Consider the following 21,307-nt stretch of genomic DNA (forward strand, 5'->3'; position numbering starts at 1 on the left):
GAGATCCTGTGCGATAATGATACTGCAATGTTAAAATTGAAAGCACTCCTCGAGACACGTCTCGTCGCCTATTTAACGAACAATGCCGCTAGATATTTAGAAGAAAAAAAAAATATATATCAGAATATATATATATATATATATATAAGATATATATAAATAATAAAGATATATATAAGATATATTTATAAGAAAAATTCTGTAAGCAGAGATCGAGTCTCACGAATACAAGGATCCGCAAAATATTTTTCGTTCATGTTCATCATTATTTGAAAAATAAATTTACTATTTTCGTGGCACTAGTGAAAAGAAATTCGTTAACAGTCGTCGCGATGCCACTCCGGATGCATTGCTTCCCATTATTTTACGGTTTTCCGTTATTCTCGGGCGATCCCGTGGGTCGGTGCGAATGGTTCCGTGGAATTAAAACCATCGTTCGGCGAACGCGAGCGACGCGGAACAGCTCGGGATGGGAACCTCCTCGTCGGCGAGGAATTTCAGTGGCTGCACGGATACCTCCATGGTAGCATTTTTACGTTTATTTTCCGTCCGGTGCGCCCGCCTGCCACTCGGTGGAAAGGATTTCGTTCGCCGGCGGAGGACGGTCTTTTCGGAATTCAGTTATCAGGCCGCGCAATCCCGCAGATGCGTCGTCGCCGTCATCGCCGCGGTCGTCGTCGCCAGGTCGGTTGATATTTCGCGTCGCTCGTGCGCACGGATTCCTCTTTCTCTCCCGGATCCGGGCCAGGCTGCTATCTATTCCCGGGTTTATGTAACCTGGGCTGTGCGGGGTATTACATCGCCGTTGGAGGACTTTAATAAAATCTCTCGGTGAGTAAAGGCCACCGGCGTCGTATATCTCAATCTGTCGTCGTTTGTCAGGGAATTTGTGGCGCGAATGTCCCCGGCTTTGCCGTTATTGCCTCCGTTTACACACGTGTCAATTATTTCTCGAGGACGGTGCACGTGCCCGTTACATCAGTCATGTTTCTCCCATCGCTGTGATGAAACGCGGCAATTGTTTATATTATACTTGCATGTGACAGAGAATGTTTCCAGGAAACTGGGTTCTCAGTCGCAACGACAGATTCCTTTGATTGATTTCGAGCCATTTACATTTATTTATGCTACATCGATCAGTTTTCCTTATCTTTCATTAATCATCTGTAAATAATATCCGCGACGTTATCTTGTTTTTTATTCGCGTTATATCTCTTTCTTTATTAAGAATACGTCTCAAGATGTATAAATCAATGCACTTATGGCCGAGGAGCGGAGAGGTCAGCGGAAGAAGACACGGCGAGGAGATCTCTCCCAGCAGGACTTTTCAACCCTCTTTTTCTTCCTCGGGATCAGCGCGGGTCCTGCAGCTGAGATTCGCATTAGCAAAATTGTCGCCGCAGACTGCAGCCGAGAAGAAAGATGGAAGGGACATTTACATCGCTTTGACCAATCAAGACGCTAGCGTTAGGACGATTTAAATAACCGAACTACTGCTTCCAATTGCTCGGTTCTCTCCCTTACAACAGCGACTTCTCGCAGCTGCCTAGCTCGCGAAATCATCCTTCCTCTCATGCTTCCTTTTCATTCAATCTTTTTTATCTGTCTCTCTTCCTCTCTCTCTCTCTCTCTCTCTCTCTCTCTCTTTCTCTCTTGTTCGATCTATCCCTCGTCTGTTCATCTAGCCGATCTCTTCTTCTACAGAGAGAGAGAGAGAGAGAGAGAGAGAGAGAGAGAGAGAGAGGAAAAGAAAAATGTAAAATACCTCGATTATCAGGCACACGAAGCTTCTCTTCAGATATTTTTTCTTTCCACGGGAAGGGCGCAGGAAATAATTGGATCTAACATGGTGTCGCGCGGAAATTCTCGTTCGCACGGTGATGTCAGGCAGTAGAATGAGTTCACAGCGCGCGCGTCGCAGGGAAATCGAGATTATTATTAATACTCGGGAGATTTCTTCCAATCGGCCGGTGAGGTCATTGCATCGATCGTAATTTCATTTCGAGTTCTCGGCGAGGAGCGAGACCGGAGTTGCGATACAAAATATGACGCCGTAGCTTACAGTAATTGCGTTCCCCTTCCAATTAAACGATCCAGTGAAGAATGCACGTACTAATTAGTTTCATGGCATGTTCCGAGTTATTTAATAACTTAATTGAATAATTTTCAGTTCTTGATATCATTTCTCAGCATTTACTTTTTCATAAAATATTCGATTCACAGTTTATGCAAAAATAATGTTAAATAATGTTGAAATGTTAAAATAAAAATAATGTTAAACCTTTTCCATCGATATGAAAAATTAAATATATATATATATAAACAAGCAATATCGTATTTATGAATTTAAAATATTATCTCTGATCATATACTGATAATAAACTCATATTTTTAAATTTAATGAGGAATATGATAGTAACATTGATACTTTAAACAGTTAATAGCTTTTGATCGCGATTAAACGCAATGTTTATTTTCGACTCGATTTATATCGAGATTCGCGTTTATGAAAAATACGAGAGGAGGAAGATATGGTCGGCTAGTGGAACAAAATTTCATTGCAAAGTTCAGTTGCCGGATTATCGTGAGAGCACGTGTACGTTATTTACTTTGGAACTTCGAAGTTGTGAAGCTTACGCAGGTTTATACGTTACACAGACCAACGGGACGATGTGCTTGCAAACTATCCAATGCAATATTGCGACGAGGCCGGCTGCCGGGGAATTGGCGCGCCAACTGCCTTCTATTTACAACGTATATACATACACGTGACAAACTAGCTGCGAGTGCTGTAAAGTGATGTACCACTTTGTAAGTCTTTCTCGCAGATCATTATATAACCGTTGCTAAGAATATACAAGAGATTGGAATAATAAGAAGATTGATAAAAAAATTGATTTAATTCATCAGCATAAATTAAATTCATGCTTTAATCCCTCGTCGATTTAAACATGCAAACCAGCACTACTCTTTCATTTGCTTGATTTAATTGGTACAATCAATACAAAAGCCTGAATATTTCAAAGATTCGCGAATAATTCTCTCGATGGTTCTGGGAAAGGATTAATGATTGGAATGGCTGTCATAACGTTCCGCCGTTATGAAAATGCGGTTGGCCAATACGCGCTCATACGCGGGATAAACGTTTCAGTTATACACCGCAGGAATTTTAGAGTTACACTTTGCAAGCATGTACGACAGGAGATATGCGAGACACCTACAAACAACACATGGCAATATTGCATTTGGCCTGGCTGTTGCGGGATAATGTGTAACCACGACTTTATCTACTTGCGGCGCAATACGACACAGTAGTGCGGTCGTAACAAATATGTCTTTGCAATGTGTCAAAGTGAAATATTGGCAATTAACAATAACTCGTTGTTAAATCATTCACGAAAGCGTCGAAAAGCTTCATCAGCGGTACGTCTCGGAATTAAAAGCAATCACATATTTTCTTTTTCGTCACAGATCAGCGTTAAACATTCGCAAAATGGAGAACAAGCGAAGCAAAACCGTGAAAAATTTTGCGACAATATTTTTTATTTATGTATCTTTAACATTTGTTCGCGCACGCTTAATTTATGAGGAATCATTTTTGAGAAATTTGTAATTGGATTTTTAATTTATGAAAAAAGGTCTATTAGATTTGTCAAGATTTATCACGAATTACATAAACAATTTACGGACCCGCGCGTCCTAATAGCGACGTAAGAATTTTATGTGGCGGAGCGGGTCGACGCAACGGAATAGCGAGCTCGTCCGTCGGTGTTACGACAACCACTGACTTCACGGACATTCCGTGCGTTACCGTGTTCCGGCGCAGCCACTTCCGGTGCAACACCGGTGAGGTTGCTGTGACCGCAGCTTGCGAGTGCTAAGCGCCGCATAAACATCGTGGGAGCACATGCAATACGACGACATGCACATGCAGCCGACAGTAATCATGCTTACAACGTAATCCAATGTATGAATACGTTCGTGAAAATAATATTACCAAATAAATCAATTGATAATAAACAATGCAAAGGCGGTTAAAGAAATCCAGCATTTCAGTTATAAATACGAAAAATGCAACGTTTATAATTTTAATAATATAATATTAATAATTTTAAGCTTTTATGTTTTTAATGATAAATTTTCTATTCCGTAAACTATATGTAATGAATGTCTTTGTACTGTGCGTAAAAATTATTATAATAAAAATTATTTCTTAAGTATTATATATATGTTTTTATGATTTTGTAATATCTTTCTTCAGTGTTTAAATATAATCTGTTATATTTTAATTATTGAGTTATTTGGCATAAATGTTCGAACGTTGTAGATAATATCACATAAATCTTGCAGTTATTACATTGCAGAGCTTAAATAATAACTATGTTTATTCAATGCTTGTAATACAAAGTGTCTGTCTTGATGTAATTAATAACCAGTGATTCATTATGCAGATATTATTTATAATTTATCTTTATAATTTATCGTACCCAGTCCGAATTGCTCATTACGAGTTAATTATAACGATCATGTAATGAATGATACGAAATGATACGAGTTTCAATGAATTTATTATATCTATAAAATCCAGCGATAATTTTGTATACGTCAAAAGAAAATTAATTGAGATCTGATTGAGATAGATTTCTGTATCTCTCTGTGCAAAGTATAATTGATAAAATTATATAAAAAAATACAGAAAGAAAATATACTATATCAAACATTTTTATCAAAGTTATTAATATAACAATGAAATATCTTGGACGTCATGTCTCACTTGACTGTCCAAGAAGATATAGCAGTCCATCTAAATCTCATTAATTTAAACCTCATTAATTTTATCCTCGTATATATAATACTAAAATGGGAGGTGCTTTTTCTCCATTTGTTACCGTTGTAATTTATTGCGCTCGAAAAATGCGCTAGATCGTCGGAATCAGGAGGGATGGTGTTGCGTCGACCGATTTACGAGGTTTCGATGCGCATCGGAACGAGTGCCATCAAAAATTCATTCGGCGAATTAAAGCCGTCTATCGCTGAAAGCGGGCACGGCAACATGGAAGAAGAGGGACTCGAGAATGGGCAAGATACGGGACGTCGACGCAGAGGAAATAGAAAAATTATTGCATGTACGTAGAACGAAATTAGCCGTGCAAACCGTCGCTGCATGCACGCCAATTACGTACAGCAGCCGAACATGACTGCGTATGCAGTACTCTGGGCACGCATTCAGGTGTGTCTGATGCACGCGAACATCTCCCGTGAGCACCATTGAGAGAGAAAAAAGCGGGGACGCGCGTGGACTTAGGTAATTATCTTACATATACATATTTGCATTAGGATGCTGACAAGCATATGATGCAGCATATTGCAATAATATCTTTTTAAACGCCAGAATCGTAACGAAATACATTTTATATTAGCAAGAACATGAGAAAAAAATGAAACGTTTAATTAACATTATTCGCGTATTGCATATATGAATAGTAATTCGAGAAAAATGTAATATATCTAATTTACTTTAAATCGATAAAAATAAATTAGAAATATTGCGTTAAATATAGAATCTTTTTTAGAAAAACGAAATAAAATTAATATAGAAAGTAATATTTTATAAATACCTATTTGTCTTTTATATACACTTATATATATCTTTACAGCATCTGTTATATTACGCACGATACAACATATTATAACAAGTTTCAAGAAATTATCAACATTTATTTTATCATGTAGTGAGTAACGTTCTATAATATTATACAATAGCAAGATAACGTAGTATGTGACGTAATAAACAAAATGGTAAAGCATTTTAGCATAACTCCGATGTCTCATAATTATTTGATTAGAAACAATATAAGCTACAGTATCAAATATAGAATTGCATATTTTTTAATATAAAATGCAACAAGTAATTATGTTGGAATCATCTTATGTTTTATGTTTTATTTATTCTTATGTTTTAATTTCCTGATAGCATTGATATGATTGCTTTATTAGTTTTATTTATTACTACATAGAGATATATAACATATATATTACACATTATACAAATAATATTTACTTATAGTTCTTCTACTAAAGATGGGTTTTACTTTGATGATTATTATATTATATTTTAACAGTTTTTATTAATCTAATGTATCTCTCGATAATAATCTAACCATCCGTTACAAGTTAGTATGACTTTCTCACTTGTTTCGTGAAATCTGTTTACATTCAGCGACTGATAGAACTATTACATGTGTGATCTTACATATGTTTACGTATACGTATACGTATTTCCATTTCTTGTACCATTTCAGATATTAGTATCCTTTGGTCGTGGTAAGATTCAACCACGATGATAGCATATTGACATGTTTCCAGCGTAAGAGCTACTTTAGCGGTAATAATAGCTAATTGTGTAAACGGATTTCTATATAAATTAAAATTGCTGTACTTAAAAATGCAGGTAAGTCATGAGAAACAATTGATACATTTACAATATTTCCATTTAGAGATAAAATTCCATTTAGTGATAAAGAGCAAACAATGGAATACAGATACCAGAAGCACATAGAAAAGTACAATTTATTGATATAAAAAATAAATGTTATTTTCTTTATGTGTCGCAAGTTGACATGGTATTATGTATTTTGCTTAAATTTGCCTATCGCGGTTGCCTATCGGTTGTGGCATACAAAATTCATAACCGTTTTAAAATCTTGTAAAATGATATTACCACTATTATTAATACGGTTTATCACTGAAAAAGAAAAATTAGGTAAAGAAAATGACGTTTTCATGAAAGGATATTTATAATCATTTAATTTTTTCTGATCATGTTGCTACAGATATTTAAAACGAAACTTGGCTCCATATTCCTTCGATTATTTCTATGCGGTATAATGTTCACTACCGTGATAACATGTATACAAGAGGGACATCAGTCTACCGAAAATAAAACATGTAAAGATCTTGATTATCGGTTATCAAAAAATGTACTGCCACGACACTATAATATCAACATAACATTTTTTGCAACGCTGGACCGTTTAAATGGCGACTGCGAAATTAATATCGAAATTTTCAAAACAACGTCAAATATAAGGTTACACAGTCCCGAACCGAGTCGAAATAGAATAAAATTGGTTACGAAGAATGGTACGGCATGTGACCCCAAAGATATAGATTACTACAGAGAGGAGAACATGCTAAACCTCTGTTTCGAGCACCAGCTATCTCCTGGAAATTACACCTTGCTCATATCATACAAGAAAAATATTAGTAAAGACATAGAGGAGGATTACTTAAAAATTTTATTCTGGCATGCAGCACGTACTAAACAGTGAGTAAACATTATAAGTACTCATATTATTAAAACTTATATAATACTTTAATAGTGTTTAATAAAATACACATTAATATGCAATAAGTATTATGTGTTATTATAGAGTAATAAATACTTTTAAGTGACTGCCTAATATATATTTGCAATAACATCAGTATGATAAACATTATTTCTTCCAAATTATTTATTACTCTGTAATAACACGTGAAATACGCTAAATGTTGTTCTTTAAATAAAACAAACACTATTGCCTGTTGCTCATCTTGATAATTCTACTCAAAATATTATTTTGACAACTTGTATTATATTATAAATGTTCTTAAAACAGGAGTACATTGGTGGCAACAAATATTCACTCTGTTGAAGCTCGAAAATGGTTTCCATGTTGGGACGAGCCAGAATTTAAAACAACATTTCAGTTTAAATTCAATCATAAGAAGAAATATAGTCTATGGCCAACCTTGTCAAAAGGATCATCTACGCAACATGATCAGAAGAAACAAGACTCAATGTGGACAACCTTTATCATATCAGACTCAATATCTACTTACCAAGTGATGTTTACAATAACTGATTTATATTTTAACGAGAAATATATATTACGTGCTACATCAGATACACTTCATAAGTCATTTCATACTATACGCAGTAGACCTATCGTGGGAGATTCTATGGAATTTTCAGAGGATGTGATTGTGAAGATCATAGATGCTGAGTGGTACCGTGCAATTCCTGGAAATATCATGAGTGCAAATCATATTGCAATTCCAGCCATGCAAGATGATGTCATCGGAAAATGGAGAATCATTCTTTATAAGTATAGCGATAACAAATTTCTTATTATTACTTTATTAACTAACATTTTATTTTATTAATTAAAATTTAATCACATTTCTACTGAATAAGAAAGAAATTGAAAGATTACAGTTCGATGATACTAGCATTACGAATTTATATATATATATCATTATATTACACTTTTATATCTTTGCATATATATGTATATAGCAGCATTTTAAATATTATGTTACAGGGAATCGCTCGTTACTTATGATGAAGAAATAGATAGCAGTGCCCACAAACGGGAGGTAGCAAGCACAGTAGCACGTGGAATAGTATATCAGGCGATAGATAATGCAATTACACCGTTGTGGTGGTCTTATTTATGGTTCAACAAAGGACTTGCCACTATTCTTCATGTAGAACTTCTAAATGAGGTTCTTTTATATTATTAACGCAAGCTTCAGTAATAGTCGGTTCAATATTAATAAACTTCTTCCTTATAGATTTTTCCGGAATGGCGATTTGTGGATTTATTCGTGGTTCAAGTTCAGCAAGACTGTCTTCGCCTGGACACAAATTTCAATATGAAGCCTCTTTTACATGAAGTCCAAACGTCATCCGAAATTAAATCACTTTTCTCTTTTCCAATTTATGTCAAAGGTAAGAAAGAATAAGACGCTCTGTAATTGGTTAACAGTAAGTAATATAAGAAAACTGGAAAGTTATTTGTAATAAAATTTTACATTGTATCGTATTTATATGCCTTATTATGTAACTCTTTTGTTCTGCATATGTTTTAAAGGATATATATTGTGTATTACGTAAAAATATTAGAATATCTGAGAGGTAGTACTATATAAAAGAATATATAATAATATAAGGTATTTAAAAATTTCATATTAGGAATATTATTCATGTGTGAATGTATAGATTCATATTTTTATTATATAGTTTTTGTCTTTTACATATACATTTACATTCATTTTTACAGCACCTGTCATATTGCACATGATAAAACATATTTTGGGCAACGAGTTTCAAAAGGTTCTCAAGAGATATACGCAGATTTTCAGGAACATGGAGTGAGTAACATAGTAGCAAGATAACGTAGTATGCGATGTAATAAACGGTATAGTTTTAGTGTGACATATTATTATTTGATTATGAACAATGGAAGCTACAATATCAAATATAGAATTTCATAGAAAATAAGATTTTTTAAAATTATATTTGAGATAGCTTTTTATAGTCAATTACAAATTATCTTTCTTTTTTATATAATGTTATTATAATATGTATGTGTGTGTTAATTGTATTTCTAAATTTTAATATATGTGTGATGTTATATATAACTTATAGTTTTAATAATCTGAAACTATAAATTTATAGATATAGCTACTCAAAATCTCTTAGTCCTAATTATTTATGGGATATGATGCAAGTTTACATGTTTTGTGCACTTATAGAGGAAATCGATACTCCAAAACTATATGACCTTACCATGAAAGATATAATAGAGACCTGGCTAACAAGAAGTAATCACCCTATTGTACATGTTCATCGAAATGGAAGCATGTTATTCATACGTCAATCAGAAAACGAATTTTACATCGATGATAAAGGCAATGCCCAAGTGCTACGTCACTGGTTACCTATCACTTTCACTACATGGGAGCAATTAGACTTCTATGACACAACCCCTCATTATTGGATAACTCCAGAGAATAGCACTGGAATATCTGTCCGACTTACTAGTAAAAAAGGGTGGATCATACTAAACTTACAACAAACAGGTGGGAAATGTGTTTGTCAAATTGCTAATCAGTTCCCTGTTTATTTCACATCTTCTTTACAATTTTATATAATTTCAATACTCACACAAATGATGTACATTACAACTTGCATATTTACTTTATTCTTTAATTATGCATCTAATTGATGGTATCTTTTAATATTATTTATTATGCAATAGGATACTATCGTGTAAAGTACGATAAGAAGAGCTTAAAGTTAATTGGAGAGTATTTACGGTATGCGGACTTTATAAAGATTCATATTCTTAATCGTGCTCAAATCATCGATGACACATATTATTTCTTGATGAGAGGAGAAGTTACATACAGGGAGTTTGTCAATTTCATATACTATTTTCCCCGAGAGAGGAATTATGTAGTATGGTATCCAATGTTTCAAATTTTTAGACATTTCGCATTTTATACCATTTGCAGATAGCGGATTTCTAAAGGTGAGTAATCATAAATTTAGTAAAAGTTGGTAAGGAGTATGTTAAACATGTTATACGTATAATATATAAAATATTATAATAATATTTAGATTTGTCATAAACAATTAATATCAAGAGAATATCGAAATATATGCATTAAAACCAATTACAATGTGCCAAAAACGAAAATAAAAACAACAATGAAGAAAATGTGCAACGTTATGGTTTTATATGTTACATACACGCGTTTATAGATTAAGACATGTCGTAAAATTAAGTCTAATGTAGAAAGCTATTTGTGTTATAAATGTAAGTGCGTATGCTGTATATACTATCAATTCAAGTGAACAAATTCAAAAACTTTTGGAGATATATATTGTTTATTGAAATAATGTAGGATTAATAACTTTCCATATTTACATATTTATTTCTATAAGCAAAAACAGTTGCTTATGAAACAACAAACAGTTATATAATGGTCGCATTATTTTTACAACTTTTATAGGATGATATGCGCTCTATCTTGAAAGATTTGCTCCAATACTTAACATACAGCGAACCTATCGGCGAATACGTTCTTACTACGTGGTTGCGCCAAGAGGCTATAAGATGGGCTTGTATTTTTGGTGATAAGTTGTGTCAACGAATTGCTAATGTTAGGTTGAAGGAACACTTAGAAGATCCCTTAAATTTCAAGTAATTTCCGCAATTACATTCTTCCCGCGATAATATTTGTCTTGTACAATACATAAAGGTTGAGACATTAATAGTCGAAAATGTAGAACTTTTCTGCGAAAAGCATTTACTATTTTGCGAAATCTATTGATAATGGATTGTACCGTTTATGATAATAAGACTTTGTTACCGAATTTTATTCATTTTCTGTATGTTACAGACTTTCGCCGGAATGGAGAGAATGGACGTACTGTAAAGGTGCGATGATAGCGAATCGGGATGTTTTGTTGAAATTGGAAAAATTATCACACATAGATGATTATAAAATGTTTAATTATATTTCATGCGTTGAAAAACCTCGTCGTGCTATCGATATTTTCTTCAATTCATCTCTTAAGTGGAATAACTATCCCACCGTTTTCTGTTATGTCATCTTTGTTGATTATGCAGTGGAACATATAGACGAAATCACAAGAATTATAAAGGCGTACAAGTAATAAATTTAGTTTTATAAATTACTCTGTCACAAGTATATATATATATATATATATAAGTTTCTTTACTAATGTTTAATTACGACTTAATTATTTCGTTCTTTTTGCAGTGCTCCAGCTTCAATTAAAAATAAACTATTATTTATTAGTATAAATCATTTATTTTCTGAAGATACACTTGTACAGGTACATAAGGTTTATGATAGAATTAATATGTTTTAATTTGCTGATACTATGCTTTGATATGATTGTTTTGTTATTAGCTTTATTTAGTAGTACATATGCATATACATATATACACACATCACATGAATAATATCTAATTATAGTAGTTGTACTATAAATAATATTTATGACAAAATCTTATCCTGACTTTACTACAAAATTTATATATATTTTTATTGTTGGAGTTTGTTACTTGTCATAGCAATATATTGACATTATGATTTTTATTTACGTGATTTTAAAATCTGTTTTAGATGAGCATCAATCTGCGGGAATATGGATCCAAGGCACCAAAAATATGTGATAATCTTGATGGTGTTATCGAAAGACGCTTGCGTCAAATTAGGTACCAAAAAGAGAGACTTAGAAAGTTAAAAGAGTAGTAATTGCCTATTGGTAATTGTTGCTAATTGCTTAAATGTAGGAGTAGGAAACAAAGTGTTTATCCAATTGTAATAAATAATTGTTATACTTTTACGCATAGTTGTTTATAAGTTTTATTAGTTATTTATTAATGTTGTTATATATAATCAATAATAGTTAATGTTTAATAAATTGATTTATTACGAAGTATTCAATGTGTTTAATTCTTGAGTTTTTCTCGATCATCTCGAGCATCTCGATGGATTATTTTTCAACTTGTTTCATGTATTTTACGAAAGGATCATTGTGCCTAGTGTAGCGGGGGTTCCATGAACCATATATCAGTGTAGATAGCGATATAAATGAGATCATTCAGTATCACGTATACAAAGCTCTGAGGTATACCCTTAGGACATGCTAAGCTTGCTACGTGTGCGCCGCTGCGCTGACACGAATTTTCTGCACGGGGCTCGTACATGCAAGCATGACCGCAGATATTAACGAGCGTGAGTGCGCCCGCGGCGTGACATGTGACACAATGTGCCGCGTGTGATAGAAGAGTTCCATGCTAGTATGACGCTAAGGGGAGCAAGTAATATCGCGTCGTCATACTGTAATAATCTCGTCTACCGGCTTGGCCTGGCGGAATTTCGTTACCGCGTTGCTTCGTATCGCGACAGAAAGACGAAGAGAAAAGCTCAAGAAGGGAGACGAAAAGGGGAGAACAACAACAAGAGAATTACGAGGGGGATCACCTGAACGGAAGTCGCGATTTTTCCCGTCGCCCTTAATCTCGATATTGCTGCTGTCGTTACGTAACATCGATTAAAAGATTAAATTGCTGTCACGTCACCGTTATTGCGTTTCAAATGTATTCCGCGGACGTGTGTTTCGTTCCTCGTGCGAAACGATGCTCCCAAGTGAGCGTTCAGCACTGATTTTCGTCTCTGTAGCTCAACAACGCGTATAAATGCGCTCCATTACGCGCAGCTCGTGAGACCGTAGATTCAGGATAGAACGCGTTACCCTTTCGTACAACACGTGCGCGCATCTCGTAATAACACGCGCACGTTGCGCACGCATGAACGGTAGCGGCAAGTGCTATCTACCTCTGTAGGTGCAATGTAATCACGAAATTGCAAACTCGAGAGCCACTTGCAACGGCAAGAGTCCGATGGAGTCTCCCCGTTGAAGCGCGCGGCGCGGAACTGGCCACCCCCGACGACGATCTCGAAAACGTCGGTTTACGACGCGGCGATTAGTTGCGACGTAACGCTCGACTGTTGTAACTGAGCCGGACGGGAAAATATCGCGATTGCGTGGTGGATACAACAATCTGATTTCAAATTTTCCTTTCCCCAGTGGAGCTTTAAAGCGCGCCCTTAGAGCACGAGTTGCTCGATTGTACCGCGGCACGCAAATGTACTTTTTTCCGCACTCCGGCTTCGATCTACGTACCTACGAAATTGCAGACCGGATAAATTAGTAGTCCGAATGAATGATATTACGTTAATGCAGCAATTGTCTATAAATTTGGTAACGCTGTTTACATGCACGCTGTGTAAACGGCGGGCGCCGGTATTAAAGTGATTTTCAATGTCGGTAATACCTTTAATGCGCTCCGATGTAACTCGATTTCGCAAATCCTGTGCAACCGGCCGGCCGCGGTGTCAGCGTGTAGTTCGATTTTCGTGACACTTCATTAATTACCAGAGCGCGTCTACCATTTAATTTAATTAATGTCCGCCAATGTGTCACAGGCGGGGGCGACGGACGCGGGCGGGTACTGCGGGATTCGCAGTTAATACGCGAACTTTCCGCTGTCGCATTTTTCACGGTTGTTGCATTACGTTAATTGAAACTTGCCAACGCCGCGATCTTGCGAGCTTGTAATTTTACAAGTGCGCGGCTTTTTTCCCGGGCGCAGTTACGTCATTAACTCTTTCTACCGATGCCGTTATTTGTCTTGTTTTCTTGTTGCGCTTTCCGGACAGTTGCATGGTACTTTTACTTCGCGTACCATCAAGCGAGCTTTAATTAAGGAGGAAGTTAATTCGAGCTCTGGTTACTAGCATGTATAACGCGAAAAATTTATAAAGTCGTATTATTGGACGGAGGAAGAAAGAGGAAGAAAGAGAGAGAGAGAGAGAGAAAGAAAGAGAGAGAGAGAGAAAGGAATACCGACTCTAGCTGTACAATAGTTTCGAGAAAAAAAGCGCGCTTTACATTCTCGGACGAGAATCAGCGCCCGAGAACAGAGAACGCGCCGCTTTTCATGCGCGCACTTTGTGCAGCTGAACGGGGTAAAAATTAAATGTACCCGGACGAGTTAACGCACATGTTACCGCGTCCGGCAATCTAATGCCTCAAAGAAACGCACACAAACCGGTGATGGCTCGTCGACAAGAAAAGCCGACGGTCTTGGGTAACACATGGTAACAGCCAGCAGCATGCGTTGAGAGCAACGGCTTGCGGCTGGCGCAACGGTGTAAGTTGTACCGTGGTAGGTAGGTAGATAGGTAGATAGGTAGGTAGGTAAGTAGATGGGTAGGTAGGTGACGGAGGATGGGTCGAGATACAAAAGCTTGCAGCCCCTTCTTCCCTCCTCCCTCGCTTCCCACCCGTCCCACCCCTTTCCTGTTCGCCGTTCCCTTCATCTTACGTACACACGTAAATCCGGCATCCTACGTGCAGGGAAGCCGTCTCGAATAAACGGGAATCCGCCGTAACTTTATGCGGCTCTTATTAAATTCCAGTCGACGAGAATCGCTAAGAACGACACGCGAGACGACACCATTATTTCGCGCCTGTGTACCATCGCGCGCGCCGCAAGTTCGGCTCGATCTCGTCTCGTTAGCGGACAGGATCGATCGGTTTTCTATGATACGGATGATCGATAAGTGAATAAAGCACAAGTAATTTCTGTCGCGACGCGTATTATGCGATCAGTGGGATTATTACGCAGCGAGGCTCGGTCAACCTCTTCGGATCCGTGACGATACAGGCAATCGCGATTTTGAACATGGAAATAAAAAATAATAAAAAAAGAAGAGAAACGAAAAATCGATACCGCGTGGAAAGGAAATCGGGTTTTGTTGGCTGGGTAACCTGTTGAATGCACTTGGAATGCAATATTTTGTAACACTATGTTTACGCATCACTGTTCACGCGTTGGCTCCTGTATGCTCTCACAACAAATGCGAAGATTGTTGACAACTGTTATATATAGCGAGATAGCTAACGTGATAGCAATATTCACGATAACATCTTAATGCAAGCGAGATGAATGCAGCAGATATGCACGGAATATGAAACGGAATGGTCGAAAGCTGCGAGAAAAATCGCTTTGTTCTCCAGACAAAGGGGGATGCATGTGTGATTAGGCACGTCGGCGGAAAAGAGAAAATTTCATAAATCTACACGAGCCAGCGCCGAGAGAGCGCTGACAGCGGAGGCTGCCGTTTCGGTGTCGACAAAAGCCAGCTATTTGCGATCCGCGGAGCAAAAGGAATAGCGGCGAAGAAAGAGGGGAGGAGAAAGATAAAGAGCAAGAAAAAGAGCAAGAGAAATAAGAGAGAAACGAGCAAGAAGGAAGGGAAAAAAATCGCTGCCTCAGGATCCGCGCGATGTAGTTGGAATAATTTCGACGTTTGCATGGATGAGGGTGGTACCGCCGCCTTCTTCAACCCCTTTCTCTTTTTCGACCGGGCTCCGGGCTTCCTTTTTCCGCGGTGTGAATTCGGCACGCCGCACAGCGGCTGTGGGTGTCACCCCGTGGTGCGCGAGTGCGAAAGTTAAGACTGAATAATGAATCTCTGAGAGAAGGGGTGCCTCCTCGTAGATTCCAGCGTCGCGGATCCTTTAAAGGCTGATCCTCTACGACATGCTCCTGCAAGTTGCTTGCTCGTTACCTGAATACTCGTAAATCCTGCTCTATCGCGGGAAGAGGATTCGAATGAACATCTGGCGTGGAACATATGTGCTAAGTCGAAAGCACCAGTCGAAGAATATATATGGGGAGCATTTCAGCACGGAATTCCTATGGTGCAAGTGCGTCATGATTCTCATGCGTTTAGCACGACTCGTGCTTCCGCGGCGGAATGAATCATGGAAAACGCGAAAAGAAAGTTGGTCGCGTTCGGGCTGAATACTTTCGCGATTTTCGAATGATATGACATCGTTTAATACGTTACCACATGTTATATTAGTTTATATATTTATATATGTATTATATTAAAATAAATGCGGTAACCCTAATGCGGCAAGTAAAATTACTCTTTAATAAAGTATATTGGAGAGGGTGTATTCTTCAAACAGTTAGTTTTTCATGAAATGAAACACACATTTTAAGTTATTAAAATATTTATTTAATTTAAAATAATTGAAGAGACGTCGGACAGAGAACAAGGACTTTTGTAAAATCAAATATATATCCTTACGGTTCGAGCTGTGTGCGAGGAGGATAAAGTCCATTATCGAAAGCCCGCAGTCCGTATGAAATAATGGTTTATTAATTAATTACAAAGAGATTGAATAATGGATATGAATAGCGAGAGTAAGATACTCCGTGCATTTGGCAACCGCAAATCCTTTGAGGCTGATCCCTAGATGTTCCTGCAAGTTGGTTACTCTACACGGTGGTTTACCATCTACGGCATATGGAGCGGCTTATTTAGCCGTTAGTGAATCCCCAGTCATAAGTCACGCAATAATAAACTCGTAACGTCAGAATATAATGAATGCGATGCGATATGAACATCATGGCATGTAAGGGCACGACTTAACGAGCAGCTGTACGATGTCGCATTGTTACGTCGCTGCGTTATGGAAATTTATTGCATTTTTAATTGCGCACTCGTGTGATCCTGTTACATCGCTTTCACATTACGAAATGCATTATTTTTACGCGTATCACTAGAAAATCGAAAACTGTATTATCGCCATGTATAATGGAAAAGCACGACGCATGGACAGGCGAATTAAAAGCAGCCGATTCAATGTCTGCCATTTCCCCCAATAGATCTCTCGCGGCGAAATTAATCATTTCGCGCACCAAATTAAAATTCACTATGCCCGCGATACGCGCGAATAAATACGAGTGGGGGAAAAAAACAGGCGGCTTGTAATTAACGCCGGTCGATATTGCGATGTTTTTTTATCGCGGAGCTTTCTGCGTCGGTGAAATTACGCGCAATGAAAGAATCAGGAGGAATGAAATTCAACGTGGACGATTATGGAGTAGCGTGCATTCGGTCGCGAAAGCGCCGGCGAATCCTTTAGCCGTTCACGGCATAAGCTCCTTCCGTGACAGCGCACGCGTTATTTTGCATGCACGCCAAATCCGGAGGAAATATCTGGGGAAGGGGCCCGGTGTAATTAAACTACTGTGCCACGTGTATGGGTAGAACGCGTCAACAAAGAATATACGATGGCCATAATAGTACCGTATAAGCTGCATAACGCGACTCTTTTCATCGGCTGATATATCTCCATCATAATGAAGAAACGAACCACGCAATAAAAAGACACGATACAACGTGAACTAATTATTTAATGAAATATTTCTTGTCATCATTTGCTGCAGAATGCTCGAGGAAGCAATTTTCAATGATTTTTCTCAGTTATATCTTGCAAATCAACGTCTTGCAATATCTTGTAATATCAAGCCTCATATTGATATCTCGTGGATTGTTGAAGACGTTCAAAACTTCCCAGGACATCCTACATTTTAAGATCCTCGTTTACGATACTCCTGTTGCTATTGTGGACTACGAAATCGTATCGCTTCGTGTGACAAAATATGAAATATTGCAGGAATTTTGAACTTCTTCGACAATCTATGAGACGCCGACATGAGGCTTGCATTGATGCGGAAGGAAATTATTTCCAGTAATTTCTTTAATGAAATGTTCTCTTACCAAAGATTGTTATAAATAAAAACTGTTTATAATGTAGAAAGGAAGCATTTCCGGTTCCATGTTATGTGACTTTTTTCATCTTTACAGTGCAGTGAGTAGAATATGCTCTTAAAATTTTCCATCTATTTCTGAAACACTCTCGTATAAATACTACGATGTAATAAATGTCGGTATTAATTTACTACGTTTATTTGACTATTTTATATTTTACACATTTCATTGTTGCAATGAAATGACAAAACATTGATTTTACTGAGCACACGAGAGTTATTGTCGGGAATTTTGTAACACGTTTTTTTCAATCAGAAAAACATTTTTCGAGATAAATATTCGGCTGTACTTGAACATCAGTGAGCGAATGTCGAGTTGTGTGCAATATCGCGAGTTGTCCTCGATTCAAGGGCCATAGATCGGCCGTTGCGGAAATACGGTCGCTGTTCTCAAACAAGCATCGAGCCAGCCGAACAAAACAACGCAACGGCGAGAAAATATAACTGCGTGCGCAATGCAGTTCATCCCTTTTTACAATTGTCAATTCTATGTCGGTCCGTAAAGTCGCGATAAATCTCGAATCGTGCCGTTCGCGATAGGGACAAAACGGCGGCCCTCTGATTGGCAGTCCGTGGCCCGTGAACTGGGTTTGTTTTCGGAGATACGAGATACCGCATCCTGTTGAAAAATACGGTTTATTATTGCCGCGAAGGCAAATACAGTCGCCGCGAAAAGCGATGCATTTCCCGCGATGTATTGCCGGGGATGCGCAGCGAGGTTTCCCTGCCGAGTGATTGCATGAACGCGCAGATTGCTATTAAAATGTTTTGAAAAAAAACGAACTCTCTACAGCGTTACGCGTACTCATTTTTCTCTCGTTTACTCGTTGATGCTTCCGCGAATTCCTCGGCCAGCCTGAAAAATTCCTCGAAGGAGACGTTAAAGCAACCACCAAAGGACGCGGCGCGCGCCCCGCGCATTTTGCAGAAATTACACTCACCCGCATTTCCTCCTTTGAACATCCAGCCCGGTGAAAGCCCACTCGGGCGTAGAGAACGGAATTGGCGTCCAAGAAAGAAAATCTAGGTACCTCTGTGCGATCATCCGGCCATCAATTTCAATATTACTGGCCACCACGGTATTCGCGGATAAAACGCGCCGGAGGTGGATATTTAAAATACGAGAGGTCGTCTTTAGAGAAACGGAAATGCTCGTGTACTCGCGCAGACTGCGAGACTCCGTGTGAAATGGTTTTCCAGTGGCCACCGGCGTGAAAGCCAGCCAACCAGCCCAGCTTTAGGGAACAACTGCAGCTGCCGTGGAAACGCAAGTGCACCCGCAGCACTCCCTATCGCGAGCACACGTCCTGACTATCTCCTCTTTCTCTGATTTCACTGTTTTTCGTTTGTCGCGCAAAAATTTCCCTACTTTGTTCATCGAATTCATCGTCGCAATGCCTCGGAATCTCTCACGCAACACGAGCGAACTGCGTCCGGTTGCGAGTAAAGTGTCAAAGAGTCGGTCTGATTTTCACGATGAACTCTCGCGAGTGTCTGTGAATTATTTGTTAGGTAAAAGCGTAATGTGTTCCATGCGAACTCCGCGGAATAGTGTCTACGAACAGTGCATTCGATTGCGCGACGCATGGTGTGCAAATCCAGAGAAAGCACAGTGTAACGCGGCTTAACAGGATCGCGCAAGTAATTCGAGATCGCACAATGGCAGGGTTGATGCGTGAGGGGTCCTTATTGCTCGGGGGGATGATTCAGGCGAACCGGGAGGTCGAACGCCGCGGTGGAGGAACGGGGGTGGCTGTTGACAGAGCTGGCGAAACGAGACGCGGGACGCATTATCAAGCGCGGAGAGATACGCGCACCCCCGCGTATACGCGCGCGGCTTCCTTGGAGCACGCAGAAATGGGCTCTTTACCCCCGGCAAAGCGCAAAGCGAATGTATATTGACTCACGACATTTCTGTAGACTAGATTTCGTATGGAATTCTCTATCTCTCTCGCACATACATAGCTATGCGCGCGCGCGCGCGCGTGTGTGTGTGTGGGTGGGTGTGAGGGTGCGTCACGGAATCGAGCACCGCGTCGCGTGGAATTCGTTTCCCCTATTCGTCACCGCACCATTAAGATGTATACGTTAGTCGTCTATGGATTCTTAAGAGCGTTTAGCGAATCCCGGAGAGAACAGCGACTGATTGGAACGATTGTCAGTGTGGAATGTCAATGAGTTTCTTGGAATCTCGGTTATATTTAATTATCGTAATTGAATTTCGGAGCTAACTGTGTGGCAGTTGTCTGTTTATTCGTCATAATAGTATTTAATGATGTATGCGTAATGAGCGCGATTTCGATGGAGCAAGACGCGAAGATTACGTTTCACATAAAGTTTATAGTCGTACAGAAAACAGAAAACGGAACCGCGTAGTTTATGCTCGTAAACGGTTGCGGATTCTTCGGTAAAGCGAAAAATGATTTATATGCACACAGGGTTAACGTAGTGTAAAGAGAGTTCCGTGCTTGTTATGCAAGCTGAGCTACGTTCTAAGCGGATAGTTGTATTAAAAATGCGCGGACTAAAGATCGCGTAAAAGGGTTAGAGGTTTCTCTTTTCTTTTCCTGGCTGCTCTTTCACTTGTGTTGGGAAATGCGTTAAAATAATCCTAGACGACAAGGGAGGGACAAGGGAAACGAAGAAGGGAGCAAATAAAGAGACAAACAAAATGGCATGGCTTACGAAAACGTAACAACTGACATCAGTTTAGTATAAAATATGTACAAAAAATCTATGAAAATCTTGAAAATTTATAATTATTATTCATAATGATATCAAATAAAAATTAATCTACGCATTGTTACTATGTTATTTAATTAGAATGTAATAATACTTTATTAAATTCGATTTACATAAAATAATAGAGTTAAATTAATCAACTTATCTAAAAGTTTACCAACATTTTCGACGATAACGGGAAAGAAAGCTCATTTACATTTCACTGCAAGTAACAAATAAGTATTATACCAATTGTTTAAACTGATTAAAAATGTTCAATCCGTAAATTTCTCTCATTCTTTTCTCATGCGCTTTATTAGCTTATACGAGAATTGCATCTCGTATCTATATCTTTTCCCTTACTAACGTTGAGCTGCTATTACGAAGTGTCTCGTTGTCGGCGGAAAAGTGGACCGCCAAAGAAGCACGCGACGCTTTTCGCTCCGCTTCTTTTGAGGTTTTAATTTGTCGCGCAACAGCCTGTATGCAGCTCCGGCTAGTGGGACTCGAGCAGTTTTTCGCAG

At 38.2% G+C, this 21,307-nt stretch overlaps 4 protein-coding genes across 10 annotated transcripts in view; 3 read left to right on the plus strand and 1 right to left on the minus strand.

Annotated features, from left to right (window-relative positions):
* Window positions 1-21,307, minus strand: part of LOC105286970 — a 242,273-nt gene that overhangs the window by 64,075 nt on the left and 156,891 nt on the right. The window lies entirely within an intron of this gene.
* LOC113561831 (glutamyl aminopeptidase-like) lies at window positions 2,302-8,440 on the plus strand. Of its 2 annotated transcripts, XM_026969213.1 has the most exons (3): window positions 2,302-6,451; window positions 6,834-7,327; window positions 7,659-8,440. In XM_026969213.1, the coding sequence occupies exons 1-3, from the start codon at window positions 6,446-6,448 to the stop codon at window positions 8,203-8,205; spliced, it is 1,047 nt and encodes a 348-aa protein (XP_026825014.1). In that variant the 5' UTR covers window positions 2,302-6,445; the 3' UTR covers window positions 8,206-8,440. The 2 variants fall into 2 exon arrangements, with proteins under 2 accessions (XP_026825014.1, XP_026825013.1); XM_026969212.1 differs by having other exon boundaries at window positions 2,302-7,327.
* LOC105286967 lies at window positions 8,454-9,666 on the plus strand. The gene is made up of 3 exons (XM_026969218.1): window positions 8,454-8,773; window positions 9,105-9,195; window positions 9,580-9,666. The coding sequence occupies exons 1-3, from the start codon at window positions 8,698-8,700 to the stop codon at window positions 9,605-9,607; spliced, it is 195 nt and encodes a 64-aa protein (XP_026825019.1). The 5' UTR covers window positions 8,454-8,697; the 3' UTR covers window positions 9,608-9,666.
* Window positions 10,342-14,681, plus strand: LOC113561832. Its single transcript, XM_026969215.1, has 3 exons — window positions 10,342-11,033; window positions 11,233-11,505; window positions 11,617-14,681. The coding sequence occupies exons 1-3, from the start codon at window positions 10,849-10,851 to the stop codon at window positions 11,726-11,728; spliced, it is 570 nt and encodes a 189-aa protein (XP_026825016.1). The 5' UTR covers window positions 10,342-10,848; the 3' UTR covers window positions 11,729-14,681.

This window comes from Ooceraea biroi, chromosome 4 (genome assembly GCF_003672135.1).
Source record: "Ooceraea biroi isolate clonal line C1 chromosome 4, Obir_v5.4, whole genome shotgun sequence".
Taxonomy (NCBI): domain Eukaryota; kingdom Metazoa; phylum Arthropoda; class Insecta; order Hymenoptera; family Formicidae; genus Ooceraea; species Ooceraea biroi.

Bases quoted from the DNA above. Each gene is read 5' to 3' on its own strand.
- LOC105286967 (XM_026969218.1), top strand. From the start codon at position 8,698: ATGAAGCCTCTTTTACATGAAGTCCAAACGTCATCCGAAATTAAATCA. The intron at 8,774-9,104 runs GTAAGAAAGAAT...TCATTTTTACAG, and splicing joins TTTTCCAATTTATGTCAAAG to CACCTGTCATATTGCACATG. The intron at 9,196-9,579 runs GTGAGTAACATA...GTGCACTTATAG, and splicing joins CAGATTTTCAGGAACATGGA to AGGAAATCGATACTCCAAAA.
- LOC113561832 (XM_026969215.1), top strand. From the start codon at position 10,849: ATGCGCTCTATCTTGAAAGATTTGCTCCAATACTTAACATACAGCGAA. The intron at 11,034-11,232 runs GTAATTTCCGCA...TGTATGTTACAG, and splicing joins GAAGATCCCTTAAATTTCAA to ACTTTCGCCGGAATGGAGAG. The intron at 11,506-11,616 runs GTAATAAATTTA...TTCTTTTTGCAG, and splicing joins AGAATTATAAAGGCGTACAA to TGCTCCAGCTTCAATTAAAA.
- LOC113561831 (XM_026969212.1), top strand. From the start codon at position 6,822: ATGTTGCTACAGATATTTAAAACGAAACTTGGCTCCATATTCCTTCGA. The intron at 7,328-7,658 runs GTGAGTAAACAT...TTCTTAAAACAG, and splicing joins CATGCAGCACGTACTAAACA to GAGTACATTGGTGGCAACAA.